The sequence below is a fragment of the Oratosquilla oratoria genome, chromosome 24 (genome assembly GCF_046742065.1).
Source record: "Oratosquilla oratoria isolate Oo_2021 chromosome 24, ASM4674206v1, whole genome shotgun sequence".
NCBI lineage: Eukaryota > Metazoa > Arthropoda > Malacostraca > Stomatopoda > Squillidae > Oratosquilla > Oratosquilla oratoria.
Window position 1 is genome coordinate 31,371,230 of NC_134800.1, and position 16,091 is coordinate 31,387,320.

The window sequence follows — 16,091 nt, forward strand, 5'->3', positions numbered from 1 at the left end:
AAACACAGGGGGGATCCACAAGAGGTAGAAGCATTAGAAGTGGTAAAGGGCAAGTTCAAAGGAATAGCATAAAGGAGGGACAGCTGTTGTACAAAAGTATAATTTTATTCAATTAGTTGAGATTTTTATTCTAACAGATGAATGATGTGTGGTTCTGGTCCATACGGGCACCCCAAAACAATCCCCAATGTACTGGTAGCAGTCAGTACCTCAGTACAGGTATTCTTTTCCACCTGATCTTTTATAACAAGACATAACATTTTCCTTATACCTCCTCACACATTGTAATAAACCAGTTTTATACATTTGCTACAATTTTTTTCATTATTTGATGTCCCCCCCACTCATTTATTTAGGTCTCTTAAATACTACAAGAGCTTTTTATAATATTTAACCTTAACTGAATATAACATATAATACAGGCTATATCTATTACTATATAGTTAAACTCTTACACATTGTCATTACTGATGTGTATGCATGCTGCATCAAATGGCCTATATTTTGTGCAACAAAGATAAACTTACCCTTACCTTGGACAACTTCCTCCTCATCAATTCCTGTTGTCATTGCATGAAATGGAGGTAAATGGCAATGAAGTAAAGTATGTAATGATAATAAAACTGATGAAACCTGATAACATTAATTTATATATATCTTTTATTATCATGGAGGCAAATTGTAGACTGAGAAAAGCAAGTAAATGCCTTAGGGATTAAAAAGTGTTGTGAGAAATAGGCATCTGGGAAGATGCAAAGAGATTATAAGAAGGGGTGATTGTGACGACAGCACTATACAGGGCAGAGACTTGGAATTTAACCTCTTGAATATGATGATGCCAGCATAGGTGTCATAAGCCATGAGTGGTATACAAGGATGCTGGAGTCGGCATCGTTATTATATTTATTTTGTAGTTGTAACTGAGTGATCCCCATATTCTGTGAACAGGCTTGATCACATTTTCTGTGATGTTATATTCATTAAGATTGAATGAGAATGAGTATAACAGTGGTAACTTAATTTTCTATTATATGCCTATTGTGATGCATCATTGTACATTACGGAACATGATGTCCACGCAAATAATTGACTTGTATTGAAGAGGTTAGGCAGAGAGAAATTTAAATGAGTTTAAGATGAAATGTCTAAGAAGTATTGTAAGGGTTACAGGGTTGGATAGAGTGAAAAATGAGGAGGGGAGGAGAAGAGTGGGAGTAGAAAAGAAGATGGCAGATGGGAGTTGGGGGTTGGGAGTGGTTATGTATGAACAATATTTTGATGCTGCCTGAAGGGATTTCTCCCCTTCTTTTTTTCTGCATGAGGGGATGGTTAGGGGAGGCACCTATGAAGTGCAGTGGCCTTAGTGTGGATGTACTGTGTCTTGCTGCATTGCTTCTGTCCCAGGGCAGTGGGCAGGATACAGGGATGATCCATCATCCATGAGGAGCTATGATGAGAGAGAGGAAAGGGTAGGTGATGGGAGTGGAATGGGTGGGAGTAGGTATATGCCTTTTAACTTGGCTACTTCCCTTGTAAGGGGAAAAAAGCCCTTGGTATACAGGACAAGGCAGTTGTTAAGATAATGACAGAAGGTAAGGCACCTAGGTTGGATGGGTGTCATGCAGAATTTCTATAAAATATATATATATATATACAGTAGCGGCCAAAATATAAGGGTAAGTGAAAGCATATGTATTCAAATGCATATATTAAAATTAATACCCTACACAAGAACTTCATATTTTGTATACAATTAGATATACATTATATCTATATTACTTGAAAATTTGAAGCTTATGCAACTCATACAAAGAAAGTTAGTAATTAATAAAGAAAAGAGTGTGTAACTTCTTGCGGTCAAAAGTTAAGGGTACCTTAGAAAAAAGGACTTTCTATGCTTTACAAGACTGTCAAATCAGAACCGCAACATAAAATTCGCGTTTAAAATATTGGAACCTCAAACTTGTAAACATGGCTGCTGATAAACGACGTCCGGTGTCTTCTCAAGATAAACAGAGGATTGTTGATCTTTACAAAGATGGACATTCAAATGGAGTCATAGCAGAGAGGATAGGAAGGTCTGTGAGTGTGGTGCAACGTATTGTAGCTCAATATAAATCAACAGGATCAATAATTTCACCACCTAAAACTGGTAGACAACGCAAAACCTCAGTTAAGCAGGACCGTCTTATGGTAAGGTTGTCACGGAAGGATAGATTCAAGGGCGCTGCAGAGATATCCCGTGAGTTAAATGCATCTTATGACTGCGATGTGTCACGTAAAACAGTGTCTCGGAGATTAGTAAGTGCTGGTTTGAATGCCCGAGTCCCTGCATCCAAACCATTGATATCCAAGAACCAAAAAGCCCGCCTGAAGCTTTGTATTGAACATGTTGTCTGGACGGAAGATCAGTGGTCAAGCGTTTACTTCAGTGATGAATCTAAGTTTAATTTACTTGGTTCAGATGGCAGGAATTGTGTCTGACGAACGACTGGCGAAAGATTGTCCGTTAAATGTGTGAAGAAAACTGTGAAACACGGCAGAGGAAGTGTGATAGTGTGGGGGATCATCTCTGCTGCTGGTACTGGCCCTCTTGTTCGCTTGCATGGGAAGATCAACGGAGAGGTGTATAAACAGATTCTTCGACACCATGCCCTTCCATATTTGAGATCTTCAAGGGTTCAATGTCCCATATTCATGCAAGATAATGCTCCTTGCCACACTTGCAACAAGGTCAAATCATTCTTTACTGCTCAAAGCCCGGATTTAAATACAATAGAGAATGTTTGGAAAATAATTGGTGAACGGGCACAGCGAAAAAATCCAAAAAATCAAGATGAACTCTGGAAGTTCTTGGAATTTGAATGGAGCACTCTTACTCCATCATTTTGTAGGAAATTGATCAATTCATGTAGCAACAGATGTCAGGAGGTGATTGACAATAAAGGCTTGTTCACCAAATATTAATGTTATTGCTATTTATCTTTTAAAATAAGTCGAATTTCATTATTTTCTAAGCTACCCTTAACTTTTGACTGCAAGAAGTTACACACTCTTTTCTTTATTAATTACTAACTTTCTTTGTATGAGCTGCATAAGCTTCAAATTTTCAAGTAATATAGATATAATATATATCTAATTGTATACAAAATATGAAGTTCTTGTGTAGGGTATTAATTTCAATATATGCATTTGAATACATATGCTTTCACTTACCCTTATATTTTGGCCGCTACTGTATACATATATATATACATACATATATACATACATATATCCATATATATATACATACATATATCCATATATATATATAAAGAGGTACAGTGATATTGGACTGGCTGGTGAGTTAATTTAATGTTTGTTTAAGAGAGGGTAGAGTGCTGAATGACTTTACAAGGGAAAAGGGGACAAGTGTGAGTGTAGTAGTTTCAGAGGGATCAGTTTGTTGAGTGTAGTTGGGAAGGCTTATGGAAGGGTCTTGATTGAGAGGATTAGGAGAGGAACAGAGGGAGTAATTGGTGAGGAAAAGTTTGGGTTTAGGACAGGTAAGGGTTGTGTTGATCAGATTTTTGTGGTAAGACAGATATGTGAGAAAGCTTTCGGAAAAGGTAAGGACTTTTTTGGGCCTTTGTGGATTTGGAAAAGGCTTATGACAGGGAAGACAGGAAGACAGTGTGGGAGGTATTGCAGATATATGGGATAGGAGGAAAGCTTTTAAGAGCAGTCAAGAGTTTTTACGAGAGTAGTAGAGCTTGTGTTAGAATTAGACATGGAGAGAGTGAGTGGTTTGAGATAAAAGTGGGACTTTGCCAGGGATGTGTTAACCTTGGCTGTTCAATTTATACATGGATGGGGTGGTGTGACAGATAAATGCAAGGGTAATGGGGCAGGGATTGGAGATAGTTAAAAAAAAAATGGAGAAAAGTGGGAGATAAGCCAGTGGTTGTTTGCTGACAACACTGTGCTTATAGCAGGATCAGAGGAGGGATTGAGGAATTAGTATCAGTTTGGGAAGGTGTGCAAAGGAAGTTGAAGATAAATGTGGGGAACAGTAAGGTGATGATAAGTACATGGGGAGAAAAAGGCAGCAGACTGGAAGGGAGTATTAAGGGAGACTGGAGGAAGTGGATAGTTTTAGATACTTGGGTGCAAATGTGGCAGGAAAGGGAGTGGAGGTAGAATATAGATTGAGAGAAACAAGTAGAACAGAACATAAGAACATAAGAAATAAAGGAGACTGCAAGAGACCATAAGGCCTACACTAGGCAGCTCTGTATCCATCACCACCTGTCATCCCCATCCATAAAGTTGTCTAATCGTTTTTTAAAACAACTGATAGTTTCAGCGCTTACTACATGGTTACTAAGTTTATTCCATTCATCGACCACCCTATTAGTAAACCAATTCTTGCCTATTTCCTTCTTAAATCTAAATTTGTCCAGTTTATACCCATTACTGCGAGTCCTGCCCCGTTGTTTTATTATGATGACCTTGTTTGCATCACCCTTGTTATAGCCTTTGATCCACTTGAACACTTCTATTAGATCACCCCGCACTCTGCGTCTTTCCAGAGAGTGTAAGTTTAGGTGCCTAAGCCTCTCTTCGTAAGGCAAATTTCCGAGTCCTTGTATCATTTTGGTCATTCTTCTCTGTACTGATTCTAGTGAATTTACGTCCATTCTGTAGGACGGAGACCAAAACTGTACCGCATAGTCAAGGATGAGTCTAACTATCGCTAGATAGAGTTTAATAATTACCTCTGCACTTCTATTCGTTACCGTCCTAGCAATGAAGCCTAATGCTCTGTTAGCTTTATTTCTGGCACTAATACACTGCTTCCTGGTTTTAAGGTCCGGACTCACCAGAACTCCCAAGTCCCTCTCGCACTCAGATTTTTCTAAAAACGTGTTATCTAAGTTGTATCTATTTTCGGGGTTGTGTAGCCCTACGTTTAACACGCTACACTTAGAGATATTGAAATTCATTTGCCATTTCACCGACCATGTTAACAGCTTATTAACAGCTTATTAACATGCATGACTTACCCACGCCAGACACCTCAGAAATACAAATCTCTTCCTACGCAGACGACATAACAATCACATGCACACATCGTAACACAGACAAAGCTGCAGAAATAATCCAGCCTTACCTTGACACACTCAACACATGGTTCATCACAAACAGACTCAAAATAGCTCCAACCAAATCTACAGCAACGCTTCTCACCAACTGGACAAAAGAACACAAATACATACCTCATCTCTACATCAACAACACTCTAATACCACACACAAACACACCGAAAATTCTTGGTGTAACATACGATACATCAATGTCTTTCAAACAACACCTCACAAACATAAAAAACAAATGCACACCTAGACTTAACGCACTTAAGTCAATCACTGGAACAACATTTGGACAAAACAAAGAAACTAATATAACAATATACAAACAATGCATACGCTCAGTGATGAATTATGCGAGTCCTGCATGGGCTCCTAATCTCAATGAGACACACCACAACACCCTTCAAATCATACAAAACAAAGCCCTAAAAACAATTACAGGCTGCACAAATACATCACCTACAGACCATTTACACCATGAAACAAAAGTCCTCAAAGTCAAGGACCACCTCGACATGAGAGGCACACAAACACTTGCTGCAGCCACCACAAACACATCACACCCGCTACACTACATAGCAGAACACCCACACACACCAAGAAACATTAAAACTACACCCAAAGACCTTTATTACACACATATACTCTCTTCTCTTCCTCCACAACCACCAAATACCAGCCTCCGGAAACATATTCATAATCATATCACTCACCGCTCCATTAACACACTGAAAGACAACACACTGCTGCATGCCAGACCCCCTGATATCCACCCTTCTGAATCCTCTCTCCCACGTAAGGACAGAGTCCACTTGGCCAGACTGCGATGCGGTCACCACCCAGCACTTCTAAGCTACCAGAAGAGGCTGGACGACCGTGTTGTGAACAGCTGCCCAGGATGTAACACTTCACCCCATACCATACAACACATAATGGAAGACTGCATTATACACAATCATGCACGCAAACAACACAACATACACTCTATAAAGGATTTGTGGGAAAACCCAGTTTCGGCTGTGGCCTTCCTTGGGGAGACGGGACTGCTCGGACAGACAGTCTAGGGAACGACAACAACAACAACAACAGCTTATTAAGGTCATCCTGCAGAATCTGGGCGTCGTCTCCTGACCTAATTAGGCGTCCTATTTTAGTGTCGTCCACAAACTTACTAACATCACTATTTAACCCTTCGTCTAAGTCGTTTATATACATAATGAACAACAAGGGACCCAAAACCGAGCCCTGGGGGACCCCGCTAGTAACATTGCCCCACCTAGATTTTATTCCATTTATGGTGACCCGCTGTTTTCTGTTACTAATCCAAGCTCTAATCCATTCTAACACTTTTCCTCCTATGCCATGGGCTTTGATTTTATTTAGTAGTCTCTGGTGTGGCACTTTGTCGAACGCTTTGCTAAAGTCAAGGTAAATAACATCGTAATTTTCATTGTTGTCTGATGCCTTATATACCTTAGTGTAAAAGGATAGAAGATTAGTCACACATGACTTACCCTTGGAGAAACCATGCTGTGAAACACGAATTAAATTATGCCCTTCAATGTGTTCTCTGAGTCTATTTACTATTATTAATTCAAGCATTTTTCCTATAACCGATGTCAAACTGATTGGCCTGTAGTTGCATATAGACGATCTATCTCCCTTCTTAAAAACAGGAACAACGTTTGCCTGCCTCCAAGCAGTTGGAACAGAACCACTGTCTACCGATTTATTGAATATTTCAGTTAACTGGTCGCAGATTTCAAATTTACACTCTTTAAGCATTCTTGGAAAAATTTCGTCTGGACCCGGAGATTTTGTAGCTTTAAGTCTGTCAATCTGTTTGACTACTTCTTCTTTACTAATGCTGATATTAGTTAGACTACTTTCTTCATCCCCTCTGAAAATCGGATCGCAGTCAGGTACTTTATCTAACCTCTCATTAGTAAACACCGATAGAAAATAATTGTTAAACTCCTCACTCATTTTTTCTTCCGATTCAATCATGACATTTTCATCGTTTTTAATTGGTCCTATTCTTTCTTTATTTTTTGTTCTATAGAGGTGAAAGAAACCCTTTGGGTTGGATTTTGCTTGACTGGCAACCTTGATTTCATAATTACGTTTCGCTGAACGTGTATTCCTTTTAACCAGCTTTGCCATTTCGTTATATCTTGATCTAAGGTGTGATTCCCCGTTTTTCATTTTTACGTAAAGTCCTCTTTTCATTCCGATCTCATGTTTTAATCTGTCCGTCATCCATTTGGGAGTATTACTATTTTTCCATATTGACTTTAGGGGGATAAATGTATTTTGTGCATTAATAATTAGATCAGTTAGATTGTTATACATTTCATTTAAATTACTGACCTGACTGTAAATGCCTTGGAGGATTAAAAAGTGCAATGAGATAAAGACATTTGGAAATGGATACTAGGAGGCAATTGTATGAAGGAGTGACTGTACTGACAGCACTGTATGGGGCAGAAACAAGGAACTTAAAAACGGAAGAGAAATGTTTGAATGTGTTTGAGATGAGGTGTCTGAGAAGTATGATAGGGATTACTAGGGATTACTAGGGTGGATAGGGTGAGAAACTAAAAGGTGAAGAGGAGATCGGGGATGGAAAAAAGTTGGTGTTGTTGTTGTCGCTCCCTAGACTGTCTGTCCGAGCAGTCCCATCTCCCCAAGGAATGCCACAGCCAAAACTGGGTTTTCCCACAAATTCTTTATAGAGTGTATGTTATGTTGTTTGTGTGCATGATTGTGTATAATGCAGTCTTCCATTATGTGTTGTATGGTATGGGGTGAAGTGTTACATCCTGGGCAGCTGTTCACAATGCGATCATCCAGCCTCTTCTGGTAGCTTAGAAGTGCTGGGTGGTGGCCGCACTGCAGTCTGGCCAGGTGGACTCTGTCCTTTTGTGGGAGAGAGGATTCAGAAGGGTGGATATTAGGGTCTGGCATGCAGCAATGTGTTGTCTTTCAGTGTGTTAATGGAGCGGTGAGTAATATGATTATGAATATGTTTTTGGTGGCTGGTATTTGGTGGTTGTGGAGGAAGAGAAGAGAGTATCTGTGTGTGATACAGGTCTTTGGGTGTTGTTTTAATGTTTCTTGGTGTGTGTGGGTGTTCTGCTATGTAGTGTAGCGGGTGTGATGTGTTTGTGGTGGCTGCGGCAAGTGTTTGTGTGCCTCTCACGTCGAGGTGGTCCTTGACTTTGAGGACTTTAGTTTCATGGTGTAAATGGTCTGTAGGTGTTGTATTTGTGTAGCCTGTAATTGTTTTCAGGGCTTTGTTTTGTATGATTTGAAGGGTGCTGTGGTGTGTCTCACTGATTGATTGATTTATGGAATTTTTGGCTCGAAGGCCAAGTGCCGGAGCCGGTAGGCCATTCAGTGTGTCTCACTGAGATTAGGAGCCCATGCAGGACTTGCATAATTCATCACTGAGCGTATGCATTGTTTGTATATTGTTGTATTAGTTTCTTTGTTTTATCCAAATGTTGTTCCAGTGATTGACTCAAGTGTATTAAGTCTAGGTGTGCATTTGTTTTTTATGTTTGTGATGTGTTGTTTGAAAGACATGGATGTATCGTATGTTACACCAAGAATTTTTGGTGTGTTTGGGAGATAGGGTTGATGAAAGAGTATTGGGGTGGTTTGGACACATGGAAAAAATGAGTGAAGAAAAATTATTAAAAGAGGTGTGGAAGGCAGAGGTAGGAGAGAACGTGAGGGTGCAACCATGGATGAGATGGATGAATGGGGTAAAAGGGGCATTGGGAATGAGGGGAATGTCTATTGAGGAAGGACAAGATAGAAGATAGAGATGAATGGAGAATGGTTGTGTATGAATAATGTTGTGATGCATGAAAGGGGGTGGGTGATGGGTGGTGAGGGAGTATGTGTGAAAAATAAATTGATGCAGCCCAAAGGGATTTCTTGCCAACTTCTCTTTTTCTGCATGAGGGGATGGAGAGGGGGGTTGATGATTTTGTGAAGCAGCCTTGCTGTGGATGTGCTGTGTCTTGTGACACTGCTTCTGACCCAACATCCTGGAGGAGCCATGAAAAGAAGGAGGGAGGGGGGCTGATGGGAGTGGAGTATGTGGGGATGGAATGGGTGGGAGTGGATGTTAAGCTTTTTTTTTTTTTTTTTTTTTTTTTTTACTACCTCTCCTGTAAGGGGGAAAAGCCTTTGGTATATGTATATAATTATAAAAATTAGTTTTGAAAAATATATGAGCATGTAAGGCACCTGAGTTAAATGGGTGTCATGTGGAGTGTCTGAAGAAGGGAGGTGCAGTAATAGTGGACTGGGATGTGAGGTCCTTTAATTTGTGTCTATGTGAAAGTAGAGTGTTGGTAGAAGACTGGAGTGCCTGTGAGTGTAGTAGTTTAAGAGATCAGTTTGTTAAGTGTATCTGGGAAGGCTTATAGGAGGGTTTTGATTGAGAGGATTAGGAGAGGAAAAGAGTAATTGGTGATGAACAGTGTGGGTTTAGGAAAGGTATTGGTTGCATGGATCAGATTATTTATGGTTAGGCAGGTATGTGAGACAGTTTTAGGATGTTTTTTGGGCTTTTATGGATTTGGAAAATGCTTATGACAGGTTAGACAGGAAGATACTGTGGGAGGTTTTGCTGATGTATGAAATCGGGGCGGAGCAGTTAAGTTTTTACAAGAATAGAGCCTGTGGTCTGAGGTAAAGATGGGATTGCATCATGGATGTTTCATGTCACCATGACTGTTCAATGTGCACATGGACAGGGTGGTACGGGATATAAATGTGAGGGTAATGGGGAGGGGACTGAATATGGTTAAAGAAAATGGAGAAAAGTGAGAGGTGAGCCAGTTGTTGTTTGGTAATAACACTGTGATTATAGCAGGGTCAGAGGGGGGATTAAGGCAATTAGTGATGGAGCTTGGGAAGGTATGCAGTAGTTGAGGTTAAATGAAAGTAAGGTGATGAGATGTACAAGGGGTGAGGATGGCAACATGTTGGAAGTGTTAAAGGAGAGAGGCTGGAGGAAGTGGACAGTTTTAGGTATTTGGGGTCATATGTGGCATGAAAATGACTGGAGGCAGAGGTAAATTGTAGATTGAGAGAAGCAAGTAAATGCCTTGGGGAGTTAAAATGTGTCATGAGAAATAGGTATCTGGGAATGGATGTATACAGGAGATTATGTGATGGGGTGATTGTGCCAACAACCCTGTAAGGGGTGGAGACTTGGAATTAAAGAGAGGCAGAGAGTAGAAGTTTACAGGTATTTACCTAGTTGTATTATGCGGGAAGGGAGCTATGCTCATGGTGACCTGTCTTTGTATCTCTCAGCATCAAGTTTTTTCTTAAAATCTTGAATAGTGTTTGCACACCCTGTTTCTTTGTCTAATTTGTTCCAAGTGTCTATCACTCTGTGTGGGAAGCTATTTTCTTTTTTCAGATCTCTTCTGTAATTATCTTTTTTTAGTTTCTTTTCATGTCCTCTTGTTTTTCCATTGTCCCATTTCAGTAAGTCATTCTTATCTAAGATTTTCATTCCCTTCATAATTCCATAGATAGGTAGTAAGTCTCCTCTTTCCCCTCTTTGTTCCAGAGTTGGTAATTCTAATTTGGACAAGTCTTTGTTCATATGTCATTTTGGAAAGAGTTAGTGCCAGTTTTGTTGTTGTTCTTTGTATTCTTTCTAACTTCTTAATATTCTTTTTGGTACTGGGTGTCCATAGTGTTGCTACATAATCAAGTTTTGGTCTTATTAGTGTAGTTAAAAATTTTTTTTGTCATTTCCTCGTCCAAATAGATGATGTGTCTTGAGTTACAAGTAGGGGTTACAAGTTTGGAGAGAGTAAGAAACAAGGCGAGGAGGAGAATGGGGATGGGAAAGGAGTAGTGATGTACCGAAGCTTTGGTATCGGTATCGGTATATATCGGTATCGGTAAAATAGAAGGTATCGGTATATCGGTATCGGTATTGAAAAATAAAAATTTAAGTTAAATTACTTTCATTCATGAAACAAATAAATAATAATATAAATATATAAAGTAAAGGGTGTCTTTCACGCCATGTGGTTGTGGAATCATTTGCGTCTTATGTAAGAAGAGAAGAGAGCTAGCTGATGGCTATTATCCTATTACCCTTTTCAATCTCATTCTTAATATTTATTTATTGTAATTATTTATTTATATTTAATATTTGAACTTGCATTTTTCAGATAGTCAATATTGTGATAAATTTATTAAATTACAATTAGAATTGCCAGAATTAGCAATAATGCCTAAGTCAAAGCAAAGTGTTATATGGAATCTAGTGACAGTATGCAAAGATGATTCTTCAAAAGTATCCTGTAATTTCTGTAATACAATATTAAGCAGAGGAGGAATAAACAGGCAAACCCAAACAACAACAAATATTAGAAAGCATCTTCAACATAAACATCCTGATGAGTTTGGAAATGCCGAATTGGAGCAGAAAAAAGCAGCTGAATCAAACCCAACACTTGCCTCATTCTTAAATGTTCCACCTACCAAAAAGCTAAAAATTTCAACTTCAACTTCTAGTCAAAGTCAAACAGGCTGTTCAAGTGCAAAACAGGTATCTCAACAGCCAACTCTTGAAGCTACTCTCCAGTACAAAAAGATTTGGAACATCAACAGTGCTCCAGCAAAAGAGGTACACAAATATATTGCTGAAATGATCACAATAGATTGTCAATCTATATCTATTGTAGAAGATCTGGGATTTGCTAGGCTCCTTAATCACTTAAAACCAAACTATAAGATCCCAAGCAGGAAATACATCTCTAACACAACTATCCCAGAGCTTTATGAAAAAGTGCACAATAAAGTACAAGGCATTGTGAGCAATGCGCAAAATATCGGTATCGGTATCGGTAACCCATTAAATTCCTGTATCGGTATCGGTAAAATGCTAAAAAAAATATCGGTATCGGTATCGGTATCGGTAAAAATTTTGGTTCTGGCACATCACTAGAAAGGAGAGGGTAGCTTGGGCTCATAAAAGAGTATTGGGATGGTCTGAACACATGAAAAGATTGAGAGAAGAAATATTAGTAAAAGAGGCATGGAAGGCAGAGATGGATGGAATGAACTTGAAGCGATGACCAAGGATGAGATGGATGAATGGGGTGAAATGGGCTTTGAGCAAGAGGAGTCTGTTGAGCAAGGAAGGAAGAAGGCAGGAGATAGGTGTGAATGGATCTTGCCTGGATCTTACTGCACTTTTTTTTTTTTTCAGCTTTTCGATGAATTTTGTTGTGTGGACAGTGTCAGAACACCTGCTATGATCCTTCCTGTTAGCCACTGCTTCCACATCTCCATCACAATTCTCCAGTTCATATCTCATGGCCTTGACGGTATTCAAAGAGCACTGAGTTGCAGCTAAGATTTCCAAATTTTTTAATTTGACTCGAATCATCACTATGTAGATCACTCTCTTCCAATATTCTGGTGCTTTCCAGTCGTTCATGCTCTCTAGCTTTCACACCCACCAATAGTACACAGAATCAGCTATCTGTTGCAATTTACTGCTATTAAATCCTTCAAATGGTTCTGAAATGACAGATAATTTTTTTTATCAAATTTATCATGAACACCCTGTGGATATATATATACACATACACATGTATAGATATACATACATAATACACACACATATATATATACATAATACACACATGTATATACAGTATATATATCATTCATCAGCCCTATCTGCCATCTTTTCCACTCCCACTCTCTTCTTCACCTCCTCATTTCTCACTCTATCCAACCTTGTGACCCCCACCATACTTCTCAGACATTTCATCTCATACATACATACATATACCAAGGCTTTTTCCCCCTTACAAGGGAGGTAGCCAAAAAGGGAAAGGCATAAAATCACTCCCACCCATTTCATCCCTAAATACACTCCACACCCCTCCCACCCTCCCTCTCATCTGAGCACCTCCTGGATGACGGGTCATCCCTGCACCTTGCCCACCGCCCTGGGTCAGAAGCAGTGTCGCAAGACACAGCACATCCACAGCAAGGCCGCTTCATTTAATCGGCGACCCCCCCCCTCTCCGTCCCCCCTTGCATATAAGGAGGGGACGGGGAGAAATCCCTTCGGGCTGCGTCAAAATTTGCTCACACATACTACCTCACCCCCCACCCCCGCCCATTCCTCCTCATGCAATCACAACATCATCCATATACAACCATTCTCCACTCACCTCTGTCTTCTGTCCTCTCCCTTCCTTCCTCAAAGCCCCCTTCACCCCATCCATCCACCTCATCCTAGGACGTCCCCTCATGTTCACTCCCTCCACATCTGCCTTCCATACCTCTTTTACTAGTCTTTCTTCACTCATTCTTTCCATGTGTCCAAACCATCCTAATATTCTTTCATCAACCCTATCTCCCAGCTCCTTTTTCACCCCTGTTCTCCTCCTCACCTCCTCATTTCTCACTCTATCCAGCCTAGTAACCCCCACCATACTTCTCAGACACCTCATCTCAAACACATTCAAACTCCTTCTCTCTTCTTCTCTTATGTTCCACGTTTCTGCCCCATACAGTGCTGTTGGCACAATCACTCCTTCATACAGTCTCCTCTTCGCATCCATTCCCAAATGTCTATTCCTCATTACACTCTTTAATCCACAGAGGCATTTACTCGCTTCTCTCAATCTACATTCTACCTCCACCTTCACTCCACCTTTTCCTGCTACACTTGCACCCAAGTATCTAAAACTATCCACTTCCTCCAGTCGCTCTCCCTTAATGTTCACTTCCAGTCTACTGCCACTTTCACCCCTTGTACATCTCATCACCTTACTTTTACCCACATTTATCTTTAGCTTTCTTCTATCACATACTCTCCCAAACTCTGCCACCAGCTTCCTCAATCCCTCCTCCGATCCTGCCACAAGCGCAGTGTCGTCCGCAAACAACAGCTGGCTCACCTCCCACTTTTCTCCATTTTCTTTAACCATCTCCAATCCCTGACCCACTACCCTTGCATTCACCTCTCGCACCACCCCATCCATGTATAAGTTGAACAGCTAGGGCGACATAACGCATCCTTGATGAAGTCCCACCTTTACCTCAAACCACTCACTCTCTCCATTTCCAATCCTGACACAAGCTCTACTACTCTCATAAAAACTCTTGACAGCTCCCAAAAGCTTCACTCCTATCCCATAAATCTGCATAACCTCCCACAGTGCCTTTCTGTCTACCCTATCATAAGCCTTTTCCAGATCCATAAAAGCCCAAAAAACCTCCTTCCCCTTTCCTATAGCTTTCTCACATATCTGTCTTACCACAAAGATCTGATCTACACAACCTCTACCTGTCCTAAATCCACACTGTTCCTCACCAATTACTCCTTTTGTTCCTCTCCTAATCCTCTCAATCAAGATCCTCCCATAAGCCTTCCCAACTACACTTAACAAGCTAATCCCTCTGAAACTACTACATTCACACTTGTCCCCTTTTCCCTTGTAAAGAGGAACTATACAGGCACTCCTCCAGTCCTCCGGTACTCTACCCTCTCTCCAGCAAACATTAAATAACCACACCAACCAGTCCACCATCACTTGACCTCCCTTTTTCAGACATTCTACATGGCATCCATCCAGACCAGGTGCCTTACCTGCTTTCATCATCTTAACAACTGCCTTCACCTCATCCTTCCTTATTTCTCCTCCATTTTCCTCACTCATCACTCTCATTTTCTTCGCATTTCCCACTGCAGCTATCTTTCCTTCCCTATCCTCCTTTACATTTAGCAACTCCCTAAAATATTCTGCCCATCTTCCCCTTACTGCCTTCTCTTCCATTATCATCTCTCCATCTGCACCTTTTACCTTTTCTTCTCTACTTGATTCGCCTCCTCTTCCTTTCTTAATTTCTTTCCAAAACATCTTTTTATTACTTTCAAAATTTTCTGTCATACTCTTACCCCATTTCACATCTGCTCTCCTCTTTGCAACCTTTACCTTTTGCTTTACTTCTCTTTTCTTTTCTTTGTACCTCTCATATGACTCCCTCGTCCTATTTTGTAACCAATCTGTGAATGCTCACTTCTTCTCTTCTACAACCTTCTTTGTTTCCTCATCCCACCATTCACTACCCTTTCTTCTATTTCCCCCTGTCCTTCTTGTTCCACACACCATCCTTGCACACTTTATGACTCCCTCCTTGAACCATCCCCATTCCTCCTCCACACCCATCTCTACTCCATCCTTTACTCCCTCCCACTCCTCCTTCAGCTTCTTTCCGTACTCCTTCTCCTTTTCCTTTTCATTCAAGGAGTTCACTCTAAGAACCTCCCTACCTTTTGTCCCTTTCCTCTTTCTCCATCTATCCTCCACTCTCAACTTACCTTCCACCAAAAAATGATCTGATATTCCCCCACCCTCTCCCCTTAGCACATGTACATCCTTAACTCTTCCTATCATAATCCTATTTACCACTACATATTTAAATTTTCCTGTCTCTCTTAAGGGGACCCCCCGCCCAAAATATTTTTTTCTGAAGGATCTTGCTGATTTTTTCTGTGTGATATCTAGGTCTGAGGAAACCTTTACAGCATGAGTTTTATTCAGATCTGACGAGTAGTTTTTTATTTTTTAATAAAAAACCTAAAAAATACCATATTTTTGGGCCTCTTTCAAATCCTATCTCCTCTTACAATTTTTATTCGATGTCTTTCATTTTACAGCAAAAGAATCTTCTACATATATAAAAAACAATATAGAAAGCTTTTTTTAATATCTTTGTTTAACGCCAAGGAAAAAAAAGATAAAAAAATTATCGAAAAAAAGCAAAATTTTGACTTTGGACACATTATTAAAAAATATTATTTAACATATGCAAAAAAAACTCTATTTTATTTTTTGTCATTTATCTAGCTATTAATAGAGACCTCATTTGCAAAAATCGGTT

At 40.0% G+C, this 16,091-nt stretch overlaps 1 protein-coding gene across 10 annotated transcripts in view; it reads right to left on the reverse strand.

The window, feature by feature from the left end:
- The window catches only part of Zir (dedicator of cytokinesis), a 661,124-nt gene that overhangs the window by 370,528 nt on the left and 274,505 nt on the right, over positions 1-16,091 (reverse strand). For 9 of the 10 annotated variants that reach the window (XR_012967574.1, XR_012967577.1, XR_012967576.1 and 6 more), the window contains one exon: positions 534-560. The exons of the other annotated variant lie outside the window; for it this stretch is intronic. Coding sequence is in view for 2 of the 9 variants with exons in the window: in XM_076207846.1 (XP_076063961.1) it covers positions 534-560 (27 nt within the window). In the remaining 7 variants the exon portion in view is untranslated. The remainder of the gene's footprint in view (positions 1-533; positions 561-16,091) is intronic. 10 annotated transcript variants of the gene reach the window in all.